General features: G+C 44.6%; 1 protein-coding gene across 1 annotated transcript in view; it reads right to left on the minus strand.

Annotated features, from left to right (window-relative positions):
- Positions 1 to 20,165, minus strand: part of LOC311105248 (PDZ and LIM domain protein 7-like) — a 109,770-nt gene that overhangs the window by 61,956 nt on the left and 27,649 nt on the right. Inside the window, exon 3 of the mRNA XM_084147334.1 lies at positions 4,396 to 4,547. Within this exon, the coding sequence (XP_084003460.1) occupies positions 4,396 to 4,547 (152 nt within the window). The remainder of the gene's footprint in view (positions 1 to 4,395; positions 4,548 to 20,165) is intronic.

Raw genomic sequence — 20,165 nt, forward strand, 5'->3', positions numbered from 1 at the left:
GAAGAGACTAACTCTAACCCTTCTATCTTTTAGAGAAGAGGAGACTAACTCTAACCCTTCTATCTTTTAGAGAAGAGACTAACTCTAACCCTTCTATCTTTTAGAGAAGAGGAGACTAACTCTAACCCTTCTATCTTTTAGAGAAGAGGAGACTAACTCTAACCCTTCTATCTTTTAGAGAAGAGACTAACTCTAACCCTTCTATCTTTTAGAGAAGAGACTAACTCTAACCCTTCCATCTTTTAGAGAAGAGACTAACTCTAACCCTTCTATCTTTTAGAGAAGAGACTAACTCTAACCCTTCTATCTTTTAGAGAAGAGACTAACTCTAACCCTTCCATCTTTTAGAGAAGAGACTAACTCTAACCCTTCTATCTTTTAGAGAAGAGACTAACTCTAACCCTTCTATCTTTTAGAGAAGAGACTAACTCTAACCCTTCCATCTTTTAGAGAAGAGACTAACTCTAACCCTTCTATCTTTTAGAGACTAACTCTAACCCTTCTGTCTTTTAGAGAAGATACTAACTCTAACCCTTCTATCTTTTAGGGCCCATAATGCACTATGAAGGGAATAAGGTGCTATTTGGGATGCATCCTACATGTCTGTTTTCATCACTCATCTATTATACACTGACGTTCTCTCTCCCTCACACACATCATTTCATCCCCTGATGAGGTCATTACTGTCTCTCTCCCTCACACACATCATTTCATCCCCTGATGAGGTCATTACTGTCTCTCCTCTCCTCACTCATTTCATCCCCTGATGAGGTCATTACTGTCTCTCTCCCTCACACACATCATTTCATCCCCTGATGAGGTCATTACTGTCTCTCCTCTCCTCACTCATTTCATCCCCTGATGAGGTCATTACTGTCTCTCTCCCTCACACACATCATTTCATCCCCTGATGAGGTCATTACTGTCTCTCCTCTCCTCACTCATTTCATCCCCTGATGAGGTCATTACTGTCTCTCCTCTCCTCACTCATTTCATCCCCTGATGAGGTCATTACTGTCTCTCTCCCTCACACACATCATTTCATCCCCTGATGAGGTCATTACTGCCTCTCCTCTCCTCACTCATTTCATCCCCTGATAAGGTCATTACTGCCTCTCCTCTCCTCACTCATTTCATCCCCTGATGAGGTCATTACTGCCTCTCCTCTCCTCACTCATTTCATCCCCTGATGAGGTCATTACTGCCTCTCCTCTCCTCACTCATTTCATCCCCTGATGAGGTCATTACTGCCTCTCCTCTCCTCACTCATTTCATCCCCTGATGAGGTCATTACTGTCTCTCCTCTCCTCACTCATTTCATCCCCTGATGAGGTCATTACTGTCTCTCTCCCTCACACACATCATTTCATCCCCTGATGAGGTCATTACTGTCTCTCCTCTCCTCACTCATTTCATCCCCTGATGAGGTCATTACTGTCTCTCTCCCTCACACACATCATTTCATCCCCTGATGAGGTCATTACTGTCTCTCCTCTCCTCACTCATTTCATCCCCTGATGAGGTCATTACTGTCTCTCTCCCTCACACACATCATTTCATCCCCTGATGAGGTCATTACTGTCTCTCCTCTCCTCACTCATTTCATCCCCTGATGAGGTCATTACTGTCTCTCCTCTCCTCACTCATTTCATCCCCTGATGAGGTCATTACTGTCTCTCTCCCTCACACACATCATTTCATCCCCTGATGAGGTCATTACTGCCTCTCCTCTCCTCACTCATTTCATCCCCTGATGAGGTCATTACTGCCTCTCCTCTCCTCACTCATTTCATCCCCTGATGAGGTCATTACTGCCTCTCCTCTCCTCACTCATTTCATCCCCTGATGAGGTCATTACTGCCTCTCCTCTCCTCACTCATTTCATCCCCTGATGAGGTCATTACTGCCTCTCCTCTCCTCACTCATTTCATCCCCTGATGAGGTCATTACTGTCTCTCCTCTCCTCACTCATTTCATCCCCTGATGAGGTCATTACTGTCTCTCCTCTCCTCACTCATTTCATCCCCTGATGAGGTCATTACTGTCTCTCCTCTCCTCACTCATTTCATCCCCTGATGAGGTCATTACTGCCTCTCCTCTCCTCACTCATTTCATCCCCTGATGAGGTCATTACTGCCTCTCCTCTCCTCACTCATTTCATCCCCTGATGAGGTCATTACTGTCTCTCCTCTCCTCACTCCTTTCATCCCCTGATGAGGTCATTACTGTCTCTCCTCTCCTCACTCATTTCATCCCCTGATGAGGTCATTACTGTCTCTCCTCTCCTCACAGTCCTTTTCTGGTATTTTGGTTCAGGCTGCTATGGGATCCCTTCCAGAAGGAAAACGGTCAAAGCAGCACTCCAGATATTTCCATGTGTGTCATGGAATGGGGTGGGGGGGGGGGGGGTGGGGGGGTGGGGGGTCAGAATGGAAAGCTAAATAGTTTAATGTCACTCTAAACCTTCTTGACGGTCTCAGCCAGGGCATCGTATCAGTTAGCCATATTTCTAAGGTCACACACCTCACATTATATAACTCAGTTTGTTTTGACTGCGTCCAAAATGGCACCCTTTCCCTATATAGTACCCTACTTTAGGCCAGTCAGACTGTGTGCTAACTAACTAACTGACTTTATTTAGATACTGGCTGTAGTAGGGACTCAGGACTGTGTTCAGACTCATCAACAGCTTGTTCATTGGATGTATTAGACGTCAACTGCTAGCCTGTTGACATGCAATAACTAAGTGGACTATCTACAGTTCAGACACCCTCACTAACAGTACTACCTACCTACCTACCTACCTACCTACCTATCCATATATCTATATATTACGATATCTATATATCATAGGAGTTATAGATCTATAAAAAAATTTAAATAAATGACCACGTCTTTAATTTTTTATTTTATAAATTAGCTGTTGGCTTGACGTAAGATGTTTATTCAGTAGGGAGTTTCTAGGAGGAGTAACTACCATATGCCTCTGTAGCTATCAGGTGTGTTCTCTGGATAGTTCACTGATAATCTCCCTCGATCTGGGGCTCCACGCAAGATCTCACCCCGTGGGGTCAAAATGATCACAAGAACGGTGAGCAAAAATCCCAGAACCACACGGGGGGACCTAGTGAATGACCTGCAGAGAGCTGGGACCAAAGTAACAAAGCCTACCATCAGTAACACACTACGCCGCTAGGGACTCAAATCCTGCAGTGCCAGACGTGACGTCATTGCCAACAAAGGGTATATAACAAAGTATTGAGAAACTTTTGTTATTGACCAAATACTTATTTTCCACCATAATTTGCAAATAAATTCATTAAAAATCCTACAATGTGATTTTCTGGAATTTATTTTCTGAATTTGTCTGTCATAGTTGACGTGTACCTATGATGAAAATTACAGGCCTCTCTCATCTTTTTAAGTGGGAGAACTTGCACAATTGGTGGCTGCCTAAATACTTTTTTCCCCACTGTATCTTACTTGCTGAGGGTGAGTATAGTATGGTTATAATATCTTACTTGCTGAGGGTGAGTATAGTATGGTTATAGTATCTTACTTGCTGAGGGTGAGTATAGTATGGTTATAGTATCTTACTTGCTGAGGGTGAGTATAGTATGGTTATAGTATCTTACTTGCTGAGGGTGAGTATAGTATGGTTATAGTATCTTACTTGCTGAGGGTGAGTATAGTATGGTTATAATATCTTACTTGCTGAGGGTGAGTATAGTATGGTTATAATATCTTACTTGCTGAGGGTGAGTATAGTATGGTTATAGTATCTTACTTGCTGAGGGTGAGTATAGTATGGTTATAATATCTTACTTGCTGAGGGTGAGTATAGTATGGTTATAATATCTTACTTGCTGAGGGTGAGTATAGTATGGTTATAGTATCTTACTTGCTGAAGGTGAGTATAGTATGGTTATAATATCTTACTTGCTGAGGGTGAGTATAGTATGGTTATAATATCTTACTTGCTGAGGGTGAGTATAGTATGGTTATAATATCTTACTTGCTGAGGGTGAGTATAGTATGGTTATAATATCTTACTTGCTGAGGGTGAGTATAGTATGGTTATAGTATATTACTTGCTGAGGGTGAGTATAGTATGGTTATAATATCTTACTTGCTGAGGGTGAGTATAGTATGGTTATAATATCTTACTTGCTGAGGGTGAGTATAGTATGGTTGTAGTATATTACTTGCTGAGGGTGAGTATAGTATGGTTATAATATCTTACTTGCTGAGGGTGAGTATAGTATGGTTATAGTATATTACTTGCTGAGGGTGAGTATAGTATGGTTATAATATCTTACTTGCTGAGGGTGAGTATAGTATGGTTATAGTATCTTACTTGCTGAGGGTGAGTATAGTATGGTAATAATATCTTACTTGCTGAGGGTGAGGGTGAGCGACTCCTCTGCTGCTCTGATCTTGTTCTGTGCCTCCACATGGGTCATGTCTTCTGCGTTGGTCTCCCCGATGGACACCACCCAATCTCCCACGCCCACACCGGCCTGCACGGCCTTACCCCCGGGGGTCAGCTGTAGAGAGAGAGAGAGAGGGGGGGGGGGGGTTGTTGTTCTCAACCTTCAGATTCCACTTTATTTTCTTACAGCAGCAGCACAGGACAGGTTCACTCATACAGAAATATGACCTTGGTCTATTAATGCCGGTCACCCGACACAAACACACGTGACCATTACCCGTGAAATCCCACTGAACATTCTTCAGCCTTTCAGTTTCACCCAACAATTTACCTGCATGAGTACGTGTGAAATACAATAATCATCTACTATTTCCTCTCTGAGTCTCTGAATATTTTCAGGGTTAAAAGGAACAAAAATCTAAATCTGCTATAAACGATACTGTGCTTATTCAAATATGGTTCCAAGACATGCATGTAAATGGTATTTTTCTGAGGCTAAACTACTATAACTGATACATAACAAAGGAATACATGTTATTGAGTCAGTAGCAGGGCTGATCTAAAGGGAAGAACAGGAGGATATCTAGTCAGTAGCAGGGCTGATCTAAAGGGAAGAACAGGAGGATATCTAGTCAGTAGATGATCTAAAGGGAAGAACAGGAGGATATCTAGTCAGTAGCAGGGCTGATCTAAAGGGAAGAACAGGAGGATATCTAGTCAGTAGATGATCTAAAGGGAAGAACAGGAGGATATCTAGTCAGTAGCAGGGCTGCTCTAAAGGGAAGAACAGGAGGATATCTAGTCAGTAGCAGGGCTGATCTAAAGGGAAGAACAGGAGGATATCTAGTCAGTAGATGATCTAAAGGGAAGAACAGGAGGATATCTAGTCAGTAGCAGGGCTGCTCTAAAGGGAAGAACAGGAGGATATCTAGTCAGTAGCAGGGCTGATCTAAAGGGAAGAACAGGAGGATATCTAATCAGTAGCAGGGCTGATCTAAAGGGAAGAACAGGAGGATATCTAGTCAGTAGCAGGGCTGATCTAAAAGGAAGAACAGGAGGATATCTAGTCAGTAGCAGGGCTGATCTAAAGGGAAGAACAGGAGGATATCTAGTCAGTAGCAGGGCTGCTCTAAAGGGAAGAACAGGAGGATATCTAGTCAGTAGCAGGGCTGATCTAAAGGGAAGAACAGGAGGATATCTAGTCAGTAGCAGGGCTGATCTAAAGGGAAGAACAGGAGGATATCTAGTCAGTAGCAGGGCTGGTCTAAAGGGAAGAACAGGAGGATATCTAGTCAGTAGCAGGGCTGATCTAAAGGGAAGAACAGGAGGATATCTAGTCAGTAGCAGGGCTGCTCTAAAGGGAAGAACAGGAGGATATCTAGTCAGTAGCAGGGCTGATCTAAAGGGAAGAACAGGAGGATATCTAGTCAGTAGCAGGGCTGATCTAAAGGGAAGAACAGGAGGATATCTAGTCAGTAGCAGGGCTGATCTAAAGGGAAGAACAGGAGGATATCTAGTCAGTAGCAGGGCTGATCTAAAGGGAAGAACAGGAGGATATCTAGTCAGTAGCAGGGCTGATCTAAAGGGAAGAACAGGAGGATATCTAGTCAGTAGCAGGGCTGATCTAAAGGGAAGAACAGGAGGATATCTAGTCAGTAGCAGGGCTGCTCTAAAGGGAAGAACAGGAGGATATCTAGTCAGTAGCAGGGCTGATCTAAAGGGAAGAACAGGAGGATATCTAGTCAGTAGCAGGGCTGATCTAAAGGGAAGAACAGGAGGATATCTAGTCAGTAGCAGGGCTGATCTAAAGGGAAGAACAGGAGGATATCTAGTCAGTAGCAGGGCTGATCTAAAGGGAAGAACAGGAGGATATCTAGTCAGTAGCAGGGCTGATCTAAAGGGAAGAACAGGAGGATATCTAGTCAGTAGCAGGGCTGATCTAAAGGGAAGAACAGGAGGATATCTAGTCAGTAGCAGGGCTGATCTAAAGGGAAGAACAGGAGGATATCTAGTCAGTAGCAGGGCTGATCTAAAGGGAAGAACAGGAGGATATCTAGTCAGTAGCAGGGCTGATCTAAAGGGAAGAACAGGAGGATATCTAGTCAGTAGCAGGGCTGATCTAAAGGGAAGAACAGGAGGATATCTAGTCAGTAGCAGGGCTGATCTAAAGGGAAGAACAGGAGGATATCTAGTCAGTAGCAGGGCTGATCTAAAGGGAAGAACAGGAGGATATCTAGTCAGTAGCAGGGCTGATCTAAAGGGAAGAACAGGAGGATATCTAGTCAGTAGCAGGGCTGATCTAAAGGGAAGAACAGGAGGATATCTAGTCAGTAGCAGGGCTGATCTAAAGGGAAGAACAGGAGGATATCTAGTCAGTAGCAGGGCTGATCTAAAGGGAAGAACAGGAGGATATCTAGTCAGTAGCAGGGCTGATCTAAAGGGAAGAACAGGAGGATATCTAGTCAGTAGCAGGGCTGATCTAAAGGGAAGAACAGGAGGATATCTAGTCAGTAGCTGATCTAAAGGGAAGAACAGGAGGATATCTAGTCAGTAGCAGGGCTGATCTAAAGGGAAGAACAGGAGGATATCTAGTCAGTAGCTGATCTAAAGGGAAGAACAGGAGGATATCTAGTCAGTAGCAGGGCTGATCTAAAGGGAAGAACAGGAGGATATCTAGTCAGTAGCTGATCTAAAGGGAAGAACAGGAGGATATCTAGTCAGTAGCAGGGCTGATCTAAAGGGAAGAACAGGAGGATATCTAGTCAGTAGCTGATCTAAAGGGAAGAACAGGAGGATATCTAGTCAGTAGCAGGGCTGATCTAAAGGGAAGAACAGGAGGATATCTAGTCAGTAGCTGATCTAAAGGGAAGAACAGGAGGATATCTAGTCAGTAGCAGGGCTGATCTAAAGGGAAGAACAGGAGGATATCTAGTCAGTAGCAGGGCTGATCTAAAGGGAAGAACAGGAGGATATCTAGTCAGTAGCAGGGCTGATCTAAAGGGAAGAACAGGAGGATATCTAGTCAGTAGCAGGGCTGATCTAAAGGGAAGAACAGGAGGATATCTAGTCAGTAGCAGGGCTGATCTAAAGGGAAGAACAGGAGGATATCTAGTCAGTAGCAGGGCTGATCTAAAGGGAAGAACAGGAGGATATCTAGTCAGTAGCAGGGCTGATCTAAAGGGAAGAACAGGAGGATATCTAGTCAGTAGCAGGGCTGATCTAAAGGGAAGAACAGGAGGATATCTAGTCAGTAGCAGGGCTGATCTAAAGGGAAGAACAGGAGGATATCTAGTCAGTAGCAGGGCTGATCTAAAGGGAAGAACAGGAGGATATCTAGTCAGTAGCTGATCTAAAGGGAAGAACAGGAGGATATCTAGTCAGTAGCAGGGCTGATCTAAAGGGAAGAACAGGAGGATATCTAGTCAGTAGGCTGATCTAAAGGGAAGAACAGGAGGATATCTAGTCAGTAGCTGATCTAAAGGGAAGAACAGGAGGATATCTAGTCAGTAGCAGGGCTGATCTAAAGGGAAGAACAGGAGGATATCTAGTCAGTAGCAGGGCTGATCTAAAGGGAAGAACAGGAGGATATCTAGTCAGTAGCAGGGCTGATCTAAAGGGAAGAACAGGAGGATATCTAGTCAGTAGCAGGGCTGATCTAAAGGGAAGAACAGGAGGATATCTAGTCAGTAGCAGGGCTGATCTAAAGGGAAGAACAGGAGGATATCTAGTCAGTAGCAGGGCTGATCTAAAGGGAAGAACAGGAGGATATCTAGTCAGTAGCAGGGCTGATCTAAAGGGAAGAACAGGAGGATATCTAGTCAGTAGCAGGGCTGATCTAAAGGGAAGAACAGGAGGATATCTAGTCAGTAGCAGGGCTGATCTAAAGGGAAGAACAGGAGGATATCTAGTCAGTAGCAGGGCTGATCTAAAGGGAAGAACAGGAGGATATCTAGTCAGTAGCTGATCTAAAGGGAAGAACAGGAGGATATCTAGTCAGTAGCAGGGCTGATCTAAAGGGAAGAACAGGAGGATATCTAGTCAGTAGCTGATCTAAAGGGAAGAACAGGAGGATATCTAGTCAGTAGCAGGGCTGATCTAAAGGGAAGAACAGGAGGATATCTAGTCAGTAGCTGATCTAAAGGGAAGAACAGGAGGATATCTAGTCAGTAGCAGGGCTGATCTAAAGGGAAGAACAGGAGGATATCTAGTCAGTAGCAGGGCTGATCTAAAGGGAAGAACAGGAGGATATCTAGTCAGTAGCAGGGCTGATCTAAAGGGAAGAACAGGAGGATATCTAGTCAGTAGCAGGGCTGATCTAAAGGGAAGAACAGGAGGATATCTAGTCAGTAGCAGGGCTGATCTAAAGGGAAGAACAGGAGGATATCTAGTCAGTAGCAGGGCTGATCTAAAGGGAAGAACAGGAGGATATCTAGTCAGTAGCAGGGCTGATCTAAAGGGAAGAACAGGAGGATATCTAGTCAGTAGCAGGGCTGATCTAAAGGGAAGAACAGGAGGATATCTAGTCAGTAGCAGGGCTGATCTAAAGGGAAGAACAGGAGGATATCTAGTCAGTAGCAGGGCTGATCTAAAGGGAAGAACAGGAGGATATCTAGTCAGTAGCAGGGCTGATCTAAAGGGAAGAACAGGAGGATATCTAGTCAGTAGCTGATCTAAAGGGAAGAACAGGAGGATATCTAGTCAGTAGCAGGGCTGATCTAAAGGGAAGAACAGGAGGATATCTAGTCAGTAGCTGATCTAAAGGGAAGAACAGGAGGATATCTAGTCAGTAGCAGGGCTGATCTAAAGGGAAGAACAGGAGGATATCTAGTCAGTAGCTGATCTAAAGGGAAGAACAGGAGGATATCTAGTCAGTAGCAGGGCTGATCTAAAGGGAAGAACAGGAGGATATCTAGTCAGTAGCTGATCTAAAGGGAAGAACAGGAGGATATCTAGTCAGTAGCAGGGCTGATCTAAAGGGAAGAACAGGAGGATATCTAGTCAGTAGCTGATCTAAAGGGAAGAACAGGAGGATATCTAGTCAGTAGCAGGGCTGATCTAAAGGGAAGAACAGGAGGATATCTAGTCAGTAGCAGGGCTGATCTAAAGGGAAGAACAGGAGGATATCTAGTCAGTAGCAGGGCTGATCTAAAGGGAAGAACAGGAGGATATCTAGTCAGTAGCAGGGCTGATCTAAAGGGAAGAACAGGAGGATATCTAGTCAGTAGCAGGGCTGATCTAAAGGGAAGAACAGGAGGATATCTAGTCAGTAGCAGGGCTGATCTAAAGGGAAGAACAGGAGGACATCTAGTCAGTAGCAGGGCTGCTCTAAAGGGAAGAACAGGAGGACATCTAGTCAGTAGCAGGGCTGATCTAAAGGGAAGAACAGGAGGATATCTAGTCAGTAGCAGGGCTGATCTAAAGGGAAGAACAGGAGGACATCTAGTCAGTAGCAGGGCTGCTCTAAAGGGAAGAACAGGAGGATATCTAGTCAGTAGCAGGGCTGATCTAAAGGGAAGAACAGGAGGACATCTAGTCAGTAGCAGGGCTGATCTAAAGGGAAGAACAGGAGGACATCTAGTCAGTAGCAGGGCTGATCTAAAGGGAAGAACAGGAGGATATCTAGTCAGTAGCAGGGCTGATCTAAAGGGAAGAACAGGAGGACATCTAGTCAGTAGCAGGGCTGATCTAAAGGGAAGAACAGGAGGATATCTAGTCAGTAGCAGGGCTGATCTAAAGGGAAGAACAGGAGGATATCTAGTCAGTAGCAGGGCTGATCTAAAGGGAAGAACAGGAGGATATCTAGTCAGTAGCAGGGCTGATCTAAAGGGAAGAACAGGAGGATATCTAGTCAGTAGCAGGGCTGATCTAAAGGGAAGAACAGGAGGACATCTAGTCAGTAGCAGGGCTGATCTAAAGGGAAGAACAGGAGGATATCTAGTCAGTAGCAGGGCTGATCTAAAGGGAAGAACAGGAGGACATCTAGTCAGTAGCAGGGCTGATCTAAAGGGAAGAACAGGAGGACATCTAGTCAGTAGCAGGGCTGATCTAAAGGGAAGAACAGGAGGACATCTAGTCAGTAGCAGGGCTGATCTAAAGGGAAGAACAGGAGGACATCTAGTCAGTAGCAGGGCTGATCTAAAGGGAAGAACAGGAGGATATCTAGTCAGTAGCAGGTCTAAAGGGAAGAACAGGAGGATATCTAGTCAGTAGCAGGGCTGATCTAAAGGGAAGAACAGGAGGACATCTAGTCAGTAGCAGGGCTTATCTAAAGGGAAGAACAGGAGGATATCTAGTCAGTAGGGAAGAACAGGAGGATATCTAGTCAGTAGATGATCTAAAGGGAAGAACAGGAGGATATCTAGTCAGTAGGGAAGAACAGGAGGATATCTAGTCAGTAGATGATCTAAAGGGAAGAACAGGAGGATATCTAGTCAGTAGCAGGGCTGATCTAAAGGGAAGAACAGGAGGATATCTAGTCAGTAGCAGGGCTGATCTAAAGGGAAGAACAGGAGGATATCTAGTCAGTAGCAGGGCTGATCTAAAGGGAAGAACAGGAGGATATCTAGTCAGTAGCAGGGCTGATCTAAAGGGAAGAACAGGAGGATATCTAGTCAGTAGCAGGGCTGATCTAAAGGGAAGAACAGGAGGATATCTAGTCAGTAGCAGGGCTGATCTAAAGGGAAGAACAGGAGGATATCTAGTCAGTAGCAGGTCTAAAGGGAAGAACAGGAGGATATCTAGTCAGTAGCAGGGCTGATCTAAAGGGAAGAACAGGAGGATATCTAGTCAGTAGCAGGGCTGCTCTAAAGGGAAGAACAGGAGGATATCTAGTCAGTAGCAGGGCTGATCTAAAGGGAAGAACAGGAGGATATCTAGTCAGTAGCAGGGCTGATCTAAAGGGAAGAACAGGAGGATATCTAGTCAGTAGCAGGGCTGATCTAAAGGGAAGAACAGGAGGATATCTAGTCAGTAGCAGGGCTGATCTAAAGGGAAGAACAGGAGGATATCTAGTCAGTAGCAGGGCTGCTCTAAAGGGAAGAACAGGAGGATATCTAGTCAGTAGCAGGGCTGATCTAAAGGGAAGAACAGGAGGGTATCTAGTCAGTAGCAGGGCTGATCTAAAGGGAAGAACAGGAGGATATCTAGTCAGTAGCAGGGCTGATCTAAAGGGAAGAACAGGAGGATATCTAGTCAGTAGCAGGGCTGATCTAAAGGGAAGAACAGGAGGATATCTAGTCAGTAGCAGGGCTGATCTAAAGGGAAGAACAGGAGGATATCTAGTCAGTAGCAGGGCTGATCTAAAGGGAAGAACAGGAGGATATCTAGTCAGTAGCAGGGCTGATCTAAAGGGAAGAACAGGAGGATATCTAGTCAGTAGCAGGGCTGATCTAAAGGGAAGAACAGGAGGACATCTAGTCAGTAGCAGGGCTGATCTAAAGGGAAGAACAGGAGGATATCTAGTCAGTAGCAGGGCTGATCTAAAGGGAAGAACAGGAGGATATCTAGTCAGTAGCAGGGCTGATCTAAAGGGAAGAACAGGAGGATATCTAGTCAGTAGCAGGTCTAAAGGGAAGAACAGGAGGATATCTAGTCAGTAGCAGGGCTGATCTAAAGGGAAGAACAGGAGGATATCTAGTCAGTAGCAGGGCTGCTCTAAAGGGAAGAACAGGAGGACATCTAGTCAGCAGCAGGGCTGATCTAAAGGGAAGAACAGGAGGATATCTAGTCAGTAGCAGGGCTGATCTAAAGGGAAGAACAGGAGGATATCTAGTCAGTAGCTGATCTAAAGGGAAGAACAGGAGGATATCTAGTCAGTAGCAGGGCTGATCTAAAGGGAAGAACAGGAGGATATCTAGTCAGTAGCAGGGCTGCTCTAAAGGGAAGAACAGGAGGATATCTAGTCAGCAGCAGGGCTGATCTAAAGGGAAGAACAGGAGGATATCTAGTCAGTAGCAGGGCTGATCTAAAGGGAAGAACAGGAGGATATCTAGTCAGTAGCAGGGCTGATCTAAAGGGAAGAACAGGAGGATATCTAGTCAGTAGCAGGGCTGCTCTAAAGGGAAGAACAGGAGGATATCTAGTCAAAGGGAACATATTGGTTAAGAATATGACTTGGATCAGAGAGATGAAAGTGCACAGTGAAACATTCTAGGGCCTAGTATGTGCACATCAATCAACAGGTAAACAGAGATGTGTCCCGTCTTGCTCTTACCACTAGCTAGCGAACCCCAGAGTGCCTTTTAACACTGTCAACTAGTGTATTGACTAAATATACATACAAAGTCAACATTCATGTTTGGGTCTGTTATCACCGGCTAATGACCTGTAGAGGAAACCTAAGGGCTCTTTGTCTGACAAGTTCTGTGTGTGTGTGTGTGTGTGTGTGTGTGTGTGTGTGTGTGTGTGTGTGTGTGTGTGTGTGTGTGTGTGTGTGTGTGTGTGTGTGTGTGTGTGTGTGTGTGTGTGCAGCCAGTCAGTCAGTTCACCCCACCACAATGAGGGCAGGGGTAAGAGTTTCTGATTAGCACTATGACATCACTTCTTGTGATCCACTACAGATGTGGACCAAAACTTTGAAGTGAAGTTAACTCACGACAGGACACTACAGAGAGCGGCTTCGCCCCAAATGTCACCCTATTCCCTACATAGTGCACTACTTTTGACCAGAGTTCTATGGGCCCGAATAGGGTGCCATTTGGGATGCAGAGAGAGGCTGGGTGACCATCTATACACTAAACCAGATGTGTTCCATGCTGAGGCTGTATCATTTACCGTAGATGACATTAGCTAGCAGCACGACTCATCTGTTACCGTAGATGACATTAGCTAGCAGCACGACTCATCTGTTACCGTAGATGACATTAGCTAGCAGCACGACTCATCTGTTACCGTAGATGACATTAGCTAGCAGCACGACTCATCTGTTACCGTAGATGACATTAGCTAGCAGCACGACTCATCTGTTACCGTAGATGACATTAGCTAGCAGCACGACTCATCTGTTACCGTAGATGACATCAGCTAGCAGCACGACTCATCTGTTACCGTAGATGACATCAGACATGAGCTACAGCCGCATCATCACACTCAGTAGGGAACAGGCTGCATATGGGAACCTCGTACCACACGCGCACTCAGTCCCTACCCTGCCAGGCCTGCTACAGCAGTGTAAGTGGGTGTTTCCCAAATGGCACCCTATCCACATAGGGCTCTGGTCAAACAAAGTGCACTATATAGTGAATAAGGTGCCGTTTGAGACGCACAAAGTGAGACAGTAAGGCCTAGCAGAGCAGATTATAATAGAAACCAGCAGTGACAGGTTAAAACAGAGGGAAGGTGAGATGGAGAGAGAGATACAGCAGGATTAGTAAGAATGAGTCAAGCAGAGAGTGAGGTAGAGGCAGCAGAGTAGGTGCATGTGTGTGTGCGTGTGTGTGTGTGTGTGTGTGTGTGTGTGTGTGTGTGCGTGTGTGTGTGGCCAGGCCAGTGATGGACACAGGCACCTGTGTCGGTGTCTCAGGTTTAGATCACAGCTGTTCCTCTACTTGAGAAGGAAGGCGGTACACGTCTGCGTTCCAAATTCCCTACGGGTCCTGGTCAAAACTAGTGCACGGTATAGGTAATAGGGTGCCGTTTGGGACTCTGCCGTAGGACAGTGCTGTGCTCAGGCCTTTTGATGAGAGAAGGGAGGGGGGGGGAGGAAACACTACACCCCTACACAGTTAGTCAATACTGGGAAGGAATGAGACTAGGAGTGTAGACAACATACCCCAGTACACATTAAATCATACCACACACACACACACACACACACACACACACACACACACACACGAATGAGATCACATGGTCTCATATATAATAAAAACGGCTTTAAACTTTTTGGGCACTTTCGTTACGTGCACAAAGGGGTTAGAAACAGCTGCATATTATCAGCAAGAGAATGATGGTGTATCGTTACGTTTTCTATTAAAACATTGTACATCAGTGAAACAATTTATAAAATACATTATTCATTCTGTTCTCAGTGAAACCATTTAGAAAATACATGATTCATTCTGATCTCAGTGAAGCCATTTATAAAATACATGATTAATTCTGATCTCAGTGAAACCATTTATAAAATACATGATTCATTCTGTTCTCAGTGAAACCATTTATAAAATACATGATTCATTCTGATCTCAGTGAAACCATTTATAAAATACATTATTCATTCTGTTCTCAGTGAAACCATTTAGAAAATACATGATTCATTCTGATCTCAGTGAAACCATTTATAAAATACATGATTCATTCTGATCAACAAAAGTCAACCTAGATCATTTCTGATTTCTCTTTAGTGTCATCTGTTTCTGAGAAATTACAGTAGACAGCTATATAAATGATATGAAGTTAAACGGCTTGCTCTGTGAGGTGTTGGTATGAACTATAGTATTTTAAAGGAGAGGCCTACCAGTGTTCTGAACACACCTCTCACCTGTCCCTACCGGGGGCCTTCCTCTCTATACACATTTCATTAAACTGACAATGAGCCCCATAGCCCAGCCCTATACTGATGGTTACCTCCCTGTTACCTCGCTGCAAACGTTACCTTTTCCTATTTCACCTTATCAGGGCAGCCTGGTCTCATAGACTAGACGTAATATTGTAAACGTAAAGTCGCGACATTCCAATTAGGGAAAAGGGAGATACCTAGTCAGTTGTACAACTGAATGCATTCAACTGAAATGTGTATTCCGCATTTAACCCAACCCCTCTGAATCAGAGAGGTGTGGGGGGGGCTGCCTTAAATCGACATCCAAGTCATCGGCGCCCGGGGATTAGTATGATATGTTACGTTTGGTACAGTTACATAACGCAGGCAAAAACGAACATAGGGTGGTAGGATGGGTGGGTGTATAATGCGAACTTTATGCAACACAAAGGTTCGAATCTCATCAAGGACAACTTTGCAACTACTTTCTACTTTTTAGCTACTTTGCAACTACTTAGCATGTTAGCTAACCCTTCCCCTAACCCAAAAACTAACTCCTAACCTTAACCCCTAGCCTAGCTAATGTTAGCCACAAAACAATTAGAACTCGCAACATATATGTTTTGCAAATTCCGAACATATTGTACGAATTGCAATTGCTGCTATAACAGCCTCCACTCTTCTGGGAAGGCTTTCCACTAGATGTTGGAACATTGCTGCGGGAACTTGCTTCCATTCAGCCACAAGAGTTACTAGTGAGGTCAGGCACTGATGTTGGGAGATTAGGCCTGGCTCGCAGTCGGCGTTCCAATTCCTCCCAAAAGGTGTTCGATGGGGTTGAGGTCAGGGCTCTGTGCAGGCCAGTCAGGTTCTTCCACACCGATCTCGACAAACCATTTCTGTATGGACCTGGCTTTGTGCACGGGGGCATTGTCATGCTTAAACAGGAAAGAGCCTTCCCCAAACTGTATTGCCACAAAGTTGGAAGCACAGAATCGTCTAGAATGTCATTGTATGCTATAGCATTAAGATTTCCCTTCACTGGAACTAAGGGGCTAGCCCGAACCATGAAAAACAGCCCCAGACCATTATTCCTCCTCCACCAAACTTTACAGTTGGCACTATACATTGGGGAAGGTAGCGTTCTCCTGGCATCCGACAAACCCAGATTAGTTAGTCGGACTGCCAGATGGTGAAGTGTGATTCATCACTCCAGAGAACGCGTCCAATGGCGGCGAGCTTTACACCACTCCAGCCGACGATTGGCATTGCGCAGGGTGATCTTAGGCTTGTGTGTGGCTGCTCGGCCATGGAAACCCATTTCATGAAGCTCCCGACAAACAGTTATTGTGCTGACGTTGCTTCCAGAGGCAGTTTGGAACTCTATAGTGAGTGTTGCAACTGAGAACAGACGATTTTTACGTGCTACACACTTGCCGGTCCCATTATGTGAGCTTGTGGCCTATCACTTCACGGCTGAGCCGTCGTTGCTCCTAGACGTTTCCACTTCACAATAACAATTGACCGGGGCAGCTCTAGCCGGGCAAAAATGAGACGAACTGACTTGTTGGAAAGGTGGCATCCTGTGACGGTTCCACGTTGAAAGTCACTGACCTCTTCAGTAAGGCCATTCTACTGCCAGTGTTTGTCTATGGAGATTGCATGGCTGTGTTTTCTATTTTATACACCTGTCAGCAACGGGGTGTGGCTGAAATAACCGAATCCACTAAGTTGAAGGGGTGTCCACATACTAGTCGCCTTTGTAGTGTACTTTCTATATAGCGGATCATACGAATTGTAATTCGTAACACATCATACGAAATAGAGTGACCCCAGGATTTACGTTTACGATGTCACGTCTATCCCCGAGTCCAGGTTGTTCAGGGCTGAACTGGAAGACACACAGCTAGCCAGCTTCTCCTTACATCACTCAGAGCACAGCTGATGGAAGACCATAAATATCCCTCTGAGAAATGGAAAGTAGAACCCGCTGGCCAGCTACAGAGCTGCAGTATCCACCAACAGATACTTACTGTAGCACTAACTCAAGGTAAATATAGTTCTGATAAGTGATTCACTACACAAGTCATTCACATGAACCACTCCTTTATAACAAAGCCTGCTGCTAGACGTAACTCACCACAGTGTCGGCTCCTAGCAGTAAGTCAAGGTAAAAAAAAAAACAGCCATGTTAAGTGATCATAACAACATGACGCATTCAAGGTTTAACCAGCTGACGTTGCCTTTTATTTAGAACCTTTCCTTGGCCAGTACCGATCACTGAGAACACCCAGCATTAACTCAAAGTAAAACAGTTCTTCTTATTGTCATTTTTTCTCTCTGCGTTGTTGGGAAGGACCCGTATGTAAGCACTTCACTGTTAATTTACACTTGTTTGTTTACGAATTATGTGACAAATCAAATGTGATGTGAGTTTTGATAGTAACTCTGAACACAAGTCATTCACATTAAAACAGCTAAAAAAGCCTTTAAGCTATTCATTAACCAGCTAAAAGAGCCTTTAACCTATTCATTAACCAGCTAAAACAGCCTTTAACCTATTCATTAACCAGCTAAAACAGCCTTTAACCTATTCATTAACCAGCTATAACAGAGCCTTTAACCTATTCATTAACCAGCTAAAACAGCCTTTAACCTATTCATTAACCAGCTAAAAGAGCCTTTAACCTATTCATTAACCAGCTAAAACAGCCTTTAACCTATTCATTAACCAGCTAAAACAGCCTTTAACCTATTCATTAACCAGCTAACAGCCTTTAACCTATTCATTAACCAGCTAAAACAGCCTTTAACCTATTCATTAACCAGCTAAAACAGCCTTTAACCTATTCATTAACCAGCTAAAACAGCTTTCCTTTATAACAGAGCCTGCTTTTGTATGGTCCAGTATCAATCACATTAAGAACGCCTAGCAGTAAGTCAAGGTAACTGAAGGTTAACCAGCCCTGTTACGAGTGTTAGTGATGACACAAGCCATTCACATTTAACCAGCTAAAACTAGTATAGTAGTTTATCCTTCCTTCCTCAGGCAATGTATCAGTCAGCCTTGAATTATTAATCCACCCACATGACAAGTCCTTTGTGTGTGTGTGTGTGTGTGTGTGTGTGTGTGTGTGTGTGTGTGTGTGTGTGTGTGTGTGTGTGTGTGTGAGAGAGAGAGTGTGTCTAGACGAGCAGTGAACAGAACACACCCACAGCAAAACTGTACCCTGGCAGAGAACAGCCTCCATGATGATGACATCCAGCTGCAATACTGACACACCCCTGATAACACATCTAGCTGCAATACTGACACACCCCTGATGGTAACACATCTAGCTGCAATACTGACACACCCCTGATGATAACACATCTAGCTGCAATACTGACACACCCCTGATGATAACACATCTAGCTGCAATACTGACACACCCCTGATGATAACACATCTAGCTGCAATACTGACACACCCCTGATGATAACACATCTAGCTGCAATACTGACACACCCTGATGATAACACATCTAGCTGCAATACTGACACACCCTGATGATAACACATCTAGCTGCAATACTGACACACCCCTGATGATAACACATCTAGCTGCAATACTGACACACCCTGATGATAACACATCTAGCTGCAATACTGACACACCCTGATGATAACACATCTAGCTGCAATACTGACACACCCCTGATGATAACACATCAAGCTGCAATACTGACACACCCCTGATAACACATCTAGCTGCAATACTGACACACCCTGATGATAACACATCTAGCTGCAATACTGACACACCCTGATGATAACACATCTAGCTGCAATACTGACACACCCCTGATGATAACACATCTAGCTGCAATACTGACACACCCCTGATAACACATCTAGCTGCAATACTGACACACCCTGATGATAACACATCTAGCTGCAATACTGACACACCCTGATGATAACACATCTAGCTGCAATACTGACACACCCCTGATGATAACACATCTAGCTGCAATACTGACACACCCCTGATGATAACACATCTAGCTGCAATACTGACACACCCCTGATAACACATCTAGCTGCAATACTGACACACCCTGATGATAACACATCTAGCTGCAATACTGACACACCCTGATGATAACACATCTAGCTGCAATACTGACACACCCCTGATGATAACACATCCAGCTGCAATACTGACACACCCCTGATAACACATCTAGCTGCAATACTGACACACCCCTGATGATAACACATCCAGCTGCAATACTGACACACCCCTGATAACACATCTAGCTGCAATACTGACACACCCCTGATGATAACACATCCAGCTGCAATACTGACACACCCCTGATGATAACACATCTAGCTGCAATACTGACACACCCTGATGATAACACATCTAGCTGCAATACTGACACACCCTGATGATAACACATCTAGCTGCAATACTGACACACCCTGATGATAACACATCTAGCTGCAATACTGACACACCCCTGATGATAACACATCTAGCTGCAATACTGACACACCCCTGATGATAACACATCCAGCTGCAATACTGACACACCCCTGATGATAACACATCTAGCTGCAATACTGACACACCCCTGATGATAACACATCCAGCTGCAATACTGACACACCCCTGATAACACATCTAGCTGCAATACTGACACACCCCTGATGATAACACATCTAGCTGCAATACTGACACACCCCTGATGATAACACATCCAGCTGCAATACTGACACACCCCTGATGATAACACATCTAGCTGCAATACTGACACACCCCTGATAACACATCTAGCTGCAATACTGACACACCCCTGATAACACATCTAGCTGCAATACTGACACACCCCTGATAACACATCTAGCTGCAATACTGACACACCCCTGATAACACATCTAGCTGCAATACTGACACACCCCTGATAACACATCTAGCTGCAATACTGACACACCCCTGATAACACATCTAGCTGCAATACTGACACACCCCTGATAACACATCTAGCTGCAATACTGACACACCCCTGATAACACATCTAGCTGCAATACTGACACACCCCTGATAACACATCTAGCTGCAATACTGACACACCCCTGATAACACATCTAGCTGCAATACTGACACACCCCTGATAACACATCTAGCTGCAATACTGACACACTCCTGATGATAACACATCTAGCTGCAATACTGACACACCCCTGATGATAACACATCTAGCTGCA

This window comes from Coregonus lavaretus (genome assembly GCF_964263955.1).
Source record: "Coregonus lavaretus genome assembly, chromosome: 29".
Classification (NCBI taxonomy): domain Eukaryota; kingdom Metazoa; phylum Chordata; class Actinopteri; order Salmoniformes; family Salmonidae; genus Coregonus; species Coregonus lavaretus.